The 7,200-nt window shown below is 60.2% G+C and overlaps 1 protein-coding gene across 1 annotated transcript; it reads left to right on the top strand.

The window, feature by feature from the left end:
• Positions 1-273: 273 nt before the first annotated feature.
• LOC121364410 (hydroxyproline dehydrogenase-like) lies at positions 274-6,736 on the top strand (the record flags this gene model as incomplete). The annotated part of the gene is made up of 9 exons (XM_041487659.1): positions 274-444; positions 2,064-2,179; positions 2,615-2,735; positions 3,160-3,240; positions 3,354-3,434; positions 4,327-4,479; positions 4,722-4,874; positions 6,447-6,467; positions 6,570-6,736. Coding segments are annotated over exons 1-9 (1,064 nt in total), but the record flags the coding sequence as incomplete, so codon positions are not given.
• Between the last annotated feature and the right edge of the window lie 464 nt (positions 6,737-7,200).

Here is a 7,200-nt window from a genome sequence, read left to right as displayed (position 1 = left end):
TTTATGGGGGGATCTATGGGGCAGGGGAGGTCCCTGGTGGGATCTATGGGGCAGGGGAGATCCTTGGGGGGATTTATGGGAGGATCTATGGGGCAGGGGAGGTCCCTGGTGGGATCTATGGGGCAGGGGCACTCTGGGGGTCGATCTATGGGGCAGGCAGAGACCAAAAGTTGGAGGGGGTCCCTGTGGAGATCTATGGGGCAGGGAGGATCTGTGGGGCAGGAGAAGCCTGGGGGTAAATCCGTGGGGCAGGAGGGGTCTCTGGGGGGATCTATGGGGCAGGAGGGGTCAGAAGATGGGGAGGGGTCGCCATTGCAGGAGCAGGTGCAGGAGCAAGTGAGGGATGGCCGGGCCCTGGCGGCCCTGGGATGGTGGGAGCTGCTCCGGGGCCTGCTGGTGTTCGCCCTCTGCTCCCACCCCCGGCTGCAGCAGGACCCTGAGGCGGTGAGACCCCCTCCCCAAAAATGGGGACCCCCCCACACCCCAATTAAAGACCCCTGACCCATAGAGACCTCCCCCCCCATAACCACATAGAGGCACCCTCAGGGCTTCCCGCCATTTCCTGCCCTCACAAACTGCCCCATAAGTGACCTCCAAACCCCTCCCTTGCCCCGTAATCCCCCCCAGCCCCATAAGTGACCCCTAAATCTCCAAACCCACCAATAGTCTCTGCCCCATAACCTGCTCCCAAACCCCATAAGTGAACCCCAAAACTCGCCCCTGTTCCTCACAGTCATGGCGGGTCCTGGGCTGCGTCCCTCTGGAGCAGCTGTGGGGGGAAAGTGGGGCATCCCCTTCATCCAGTTCCTTCATGGCTCCCCTGGATTTTTCCCTTAGGGATCAGGCCTTTTTGTCCTTTCAGGGCTTCCTTTCTTCCTGTCCCCTCACTGTTTCCCGTCATTTTCTTCCTTCATATTTTCCCGCCATTTCCTCCCCTCACTGTTTCCCGCCCTTTGCTCCCCTCACACTCCCCCTCCATTTCCTCCCCTCACATTTGCCCACCATTTTCTCCCCTCGGTTTCCCTCCATTTTCTCACCTCACACTTTCCCACCATTTTCTCCCCTCACACTTTCCCTCAATTTCCTCCCCCACACTCCCCCATTTCCTCCCCTCACTTTCCTGCCATTTCCCTCCCTCACACTCGCCCTCCATATTCTCCACTCACACTTTCCCACCATTTCCTCCCCTCACTGTTTCCTGCCATTTTTCCCCTCACATTTCCCCTCCATTTCCTCCCTTCACACTCCCCCATCATTTTCTTCCCTCAGTTTCTCACCATTTTCTCCCCTCACACTCCCCCGCCCTTTTTCCCCTCATACTTTACCTCCATTTCTCCCCTCACACTCGCCCTCTATTTTCTCCCCTCACACTTTCCCTCCATTTCCCTCCCCTCACACTTTCCTGTCCTTTTTCCCCTCACACTTTCCCAGCCTTTTTCCCTTCACACCTCCCCACCATTTTCTCCCCTCACACTTTCCCACCCTTTTTCCCCTCACACTTTCCGCCCTTTCTCCCCTTTTTCCCCTCACACTCCCCGGCCATTTTCTCCCCTCACACTTTCCGCCATTTCTCCCCGCACACTTTACCACCCTTTTTCCCCTCACACTTTCCCACCATTTTCTTCCCTCACACATTCCCTCCATTTCCTCCCCTGACACTCCCCCCTTTCCTTCCTCTCACAGTTTCCTGCCATTTTTTCCCCTCACACTCCCTGGCCATTTTCTCCCCTCACACTTTCCCGCCCTTTTCTCCCCTCACACTTTCCCCCCCTTTTTCCCCTCACACTTTCCCGCCCTTTTCTCCCCTCACACTTTCCCGCCCTTTTCTTCCCTCACACTTTCCCCCCTTTTTTCCCCTCACACTTTCCGCCATTTCTCCCCTCACACTTTCTCCCCTTTTTCCCCTCACACTCTCCGGCCATTTTCTCCCCTCACACTCCCCCACCATTTTCTCCCCATCCCACCCCAATCTCCCCCATTCCCCACAGTTCCTGCGGGCTTCCCGCCGGGTTCTGGGTGCCCACCTATGGCGGGCCCTTCTCTCCGTGTCCCTTTGGGGACAGTTTGCGGTCGGCCGGAGCCCGGCGGCCGTGCAGGAGCTGGCCCAGCGGCTCCGGGCTCGTGGCCTGCGCCCTTTGCTGGCCCTGCCCATCGAGGGTGAGGGACCCGACGGCGAGGGGTGAGTTGGGGTCACCTGTGGGGTATAGGGGTCACTTATGGGGTTTTGGGGTCATTTATGGTGTGTGAGGGTCACTTATGGGGTTTTGGGGTTACTAATGGTGTCCTGGGGTCACTTGTGGGTTACTTATGAGGTTTTGGGGGTCACTTGTGGGGCAGTTTTGGGGTCACTTATGGGGTTTTAAGGTCACTAATGGTGTCCTGGGGTCATTTGTGGGTCACTTATGGGGGTTTAGGGTCACTTATGGGGTTTTGAGGTCACTTAAGGGGTTTTAGGGTCACTTGTGGGTCACTTACGAGGTTTTGGGGGTCACTTGTGGAGCAGTTCTCGGGTCACTTATGGAGTTTTAGGGTCACTTATGGCATTTTAGGGTCACTTGTGGGTCACATGTGGGGTTTGGGGTCACTGATGGGCTTGGGGTCCCCTGTGGGGCAGCGAGGCCTGGTTTGAGCAGAACTGTGGGGCAGCCCTGGAGTGTGTGGGGCTGGCGGCCGCCTCGGGCCCCGAGCCCGCCATGCAGCTGAAGGTGACGGCGCTGCTGAGCCAGCAGCTCTGCGTGAGTGGGGCAGGGGTCTGTGGGGTGGGATCTGTGGGGTCTGTGGGGCAGGGATCTGTAGGGCAGGGGGGATATGTGGGATCACTGGGGCAGGGAGATCTGTGGAGTCTATGGGGTGGGATCTGTGGGGTGGGATCTGTGGGGTGGGGATGTGGGGCAGGTGAGGGATCTATGGGGCAGGATGAGGATCTATGGGGCAGGATGAGGATCTATGGGGCAGAATTGGGATCTATGGGGCAGGTAAAGCATCTATGGGGCAGGTGAGGGATCCATAGGGTAGGATTGGGATCTGTGGGGCAGGTGAGAGATCCATGGGGCAGGTAAAGGATCCATGGGGCAGGTGAGGGATCCATGGGGCAGGTGAGGCCTCTCTGGGGCAGGTGACGCCCCTCAGCTGAGCCCCCTCTCTGGCCACGCCCCCTAGGAGAAAATATCACTCCGATTGGCCGAGCCGGAAGGGGCGGGGCTTAACCCAGAAGAAGTGGCGGCCATGTTGGGAGGCCAGGTAACCCCTCCCCAATTGACCACGCCCCCCTTTTTACATGGACCTATTTACATATACCACGCCCCTTTACCTGGGCCACGCCCATTCACCTGGGCCACGCCCCCTCCCTGCAGGTGCCGGAGCTCACCTGGCTCAGCCCGGCCGAGAACGAACACCTGGGGAGGGGCCTGAGGAGGCTGGAGCGGGTGGCACAGGTGAGGGGGAGGGGCAGGGGAGTCACCTGCGCTCACCTGAGGGGTCTCAGGTGAGTTACCTGTGCTCGGCCAGGTGGCGAAGGTGGCTCAGGCACACCTGGGACACACCTGGGACACCTGGAAATGGCGGGAAAAGTGGGGTAAGGACACCTGAGACACACCTGGGGACACTTGAGCTCACCTGGGCACACCTGAGACACACCTGAAACCCCACCTGGAACACACCTGGGCACACCTGGGCACATCTGGAAATGGTGGGAAAAGTGGGATAAGGACACCTGAGACACACCTGGGGATACCTGGACACACTTGGGCTCACCCGGGCACACCTGAGCTCACCTGAGCCACACTAAGACACACCTGAGCTCACCTGGGGACACCTGGGGACACCTGAAATACACCTGGATGCACCTGGGCACACCTGGGCACACCTGGGGACACACCTGAGCTCATATGAGCCACACCTGGGGACACCTGGGCACACCTGGAACACCTGGGCACACTTGAAACCCCACCTGAAACACACCTGGGCTCACCTGAGCTCACCTGGGCTCACCTGAACACACCTGAGTTCACCTGAGAGACACCTGAGCTCACCTGGGCACACCTGGGACACACCTGAGTTCACCTGAGACACACCTGGGCTCACCTGAGCTCACCTGGGCTCACCTGGACCCACCTGAGCTCACCTGGGCTCATCTGGGCACATCTGGGACACACCTGAGTTCACCTGAAACACACCTGGGCTCACCTGAGCTCACCTGAGCTCACCTGGACACACCTGGGCACATCTGGGCACATCTGGGACACACCTGAGCTCACCTGGACACACCTGAGCTCACCTGGGCTCACCTGAGCTCACCTGGGCTCACCTGAGCTCCCCGCCCCGCAGGCCGCCGTGGCCCGGGCCGTGCAGGTGCTGGTGGACGCCGAGATGTCTCACCTGAACCCCGCCCTCACCTGCCTCACCTGCGGGCTGATGTGGAGGCACAACCGGGACGGGCCCCGCCCCCACATCTGGAACACCTGGCAGGCCTACCTGAGGGTGAGCACACCTGGGGCACCTGGGGGGTACCTGGGGATCATTTTTGGGTACCTGGGCACACCTGGGGGGTACCTGGGCACACCTGGGCACACCTGGGATACACCTGGGATACACCTGGGCACAGCTGGGGGTACCTGGGCACACCTGGGGGCACCTGGGGGCACCTGGGCACACCTGGGCACACCTGGCGGGCTCCAAACACCTGAGCTCACCTGGGCTCACCTGAGCTCCCCGCCCCGCAGGCCGCCGTGGCCCGGGCCGTGCAGGTGCTGGTGGACGCCGAGATGTCTCACCTGAACCCCGCCCTCACCTGCCTCACCTGCGGGCTGATGTGGAGGCACAACCGGGACGGGCCCCGCCCCCACATCTGGAACACCTGGCAGGCCTACCTGAGGGTGAGCACACCTGGGCACACCTGGGGCACCTGGGGGGTACCTGAGGAACATTTTTGGGTACCTGGGCACACCTGGGGGGTACCTGGGCACACCCGGGCACACCTGGGGGTATTTTAGACACACCTGGGGCACATTTTGGGTACCTGGGGCACACCTGGGCACACCTGGGCACACCTGGGGGTATTTTAGACACACCTGGGCACACCTGGGACACATTTTGGGTACCTGAGCACACCTGGGCCACACCAGGGCACACCCATCCCCTCCCCCAGGAGATCGAGGCTCACCTGGGCACACCTGGGGGGTACCTGGGCACACCTGAGCACACCTGGGCACACCTGGGCACACCCATCCCCTCCCCCAGGAGACCGAGGCTCACCTGGGCACACCTGGGGGTATTTTAGACGCACCTGGGACATATTTTGGGTACCTGGGACACACCTGGACACACCTGGGATCACCTGGGGTTATTTTAGACACACCTGGGACATATTTTGGGTACCTGAGCACACCTGGGGGGTACCTGAGCCAGACTTTGGGGTACCTGGGCACACCTGGGGGTATTTTGGACACACCTGAGCACACCTGGGGCACACTTTGGAGTTCCTGGGCCACACCTGGGCCACACCTGGTACCTGGACACACCTGGGATCACCTGGGACACATTTTGGGTACCTGGGCACACCTGGGCCACACCTGGGCACACCCATCCCCTCCCCCAGGAGACCGAGGCTCACCTGGGTGCTCACCTGGGCACACCTGGGGGGTACCTGAGGCACATTTTGGGGTACCTGAGCACACCTGGGGCACATTTTTGGGTAGCTGGGGCACACCTGGGGCACACCTGGATGTACCTGGGCACACCTGGGGGGTACCTGAGCCAGACTTTGGGGTACCTGGGCACACCTGGGCACACCTGGGGCACACCTGGGGGTACCTGGGCACACCTGGGCACACCTGGGACACACTTTGGAGTTCCTGGGACACACCTGGTCACACCTGGGGGGTACCTGAGCCAGACTTTGGAGTACCTGGGCCACACCGGGGGGTACCTGGGCACACCTGGGCACACCTGGGCACACCTGTCCACCCCGGTCCCCTCCCCCAGGAGACCGAGGCTCACCTGGGCACTCACCTGGGCACACCTGGGGCACACCTGGGGCTATTTTAGACACACCTGGGGCACATTTTGTGTACCTGGGTCACACCTGGGCACACCTGGGTTCGCCTGGGGCTATTTTAGACACACCTGGGCACACCTGGACGTACCTTAGGCACATTTTGGGGTACCTGGGCACACCCGGGCTCACCTGTCCACGCCCATCCCCTCCCCCAGGAGACCAAGGCTCACCTGGGCACACCTGGGCACACCTGGGCACACCTGGGCTCACCTGTCCACCCCCGTCCCCTCCCCCAGGAGACCGAGGCTCACCTGGGCGCTCACCTGGGCACACCTGGGGGTACCTGGGCACACCTGAGCCAGACTTTGGGGTACCTGAGCACACCTGGGGCACATTTTGGAGTAGCTGGGCACACCCGGGCTCACCTGTCCACCCCCGTCCCCTCCCCCAGGAGACCGAGGCTCACCTGGGGGTACCTGGGCACACCTGAGCCAGACTTTGGGGTACCTGAGCACACCTGGGGCACATTTTGGAGTAGCTGGGCACACCCGGGCTCACCTGTCCCCTCCCCCAGGAGACCGAGGCTCACCTGGGCGCTCACCTGGCGCAGGTGGGCGGGGCCGGGCTCACCTGCGGGGTGAAGTTGGTGCGCGGCGCGTACCTGGAGCAGGAGCGGGGCCGGGCCCGCGCCCAGGGCCGCCCCTCCCCCACCTGGGACTCACCTGAGGAGACCTCGGCCAGGTGGGGGAGGGGCGGAGCTGGGGGAGGGGTTTTGGGGGGGAAATTTTGGGTTAAATTTGGGTGAATTCCGCGTGAATTTTGGGTTAAATTCGGGTTATTTTGGGGTGAATTTTGGGTGAATTTTAGGTGATTTTTGGGTTAATTTTGGGTTAATTATGGGTGAACTTTCTGTTAATTTTGGTTAAATTTTAGTTAAAATTTGGGTGAATTTTGTGATAATTTTGGGTTAATTTCACGTAAATTTTGGGTGAATTTCCTCTGATTTCAGGCTGATTTTTGGGTGAATTTTGGCTGATTTTGAGCTGATTTTGGGCTGAATTTTGGGGTGACTTCTGCTGATTTTGGGGTGAATTTTGGGGTGACTTCTGCTGATTTTTGGGTGAATTTTGGGCTGATTTCTGCTGATTTTGGGGTGAATTTTGGGCTGATTTCTTCTGATTTTTGGGTGAATTTCCTCTGATTTT

This window comes from Pyrgilauda ruficollis, unplaced genomic scaffold, assembly GCF_017590135.1.
Source record: "Pyrgilauda ruficollis isolate IOZ18807 unplaced genomic scaffold, ASM1759013v1 scaffold822, whole genome shotgun sequence".
Classification (NCBI taxonomy): domain Eukaryota; kingdom Metazoa; phylum Chordata; class Aves; order Passeriformes; family Passeridae; genus Pyrgilauda; species Pyrgilauda ruficollis.
Note: the sequence above shows the minus strand (reverse complement) of the source record. Positions and strands in the feature narration are given on the sequence as shown.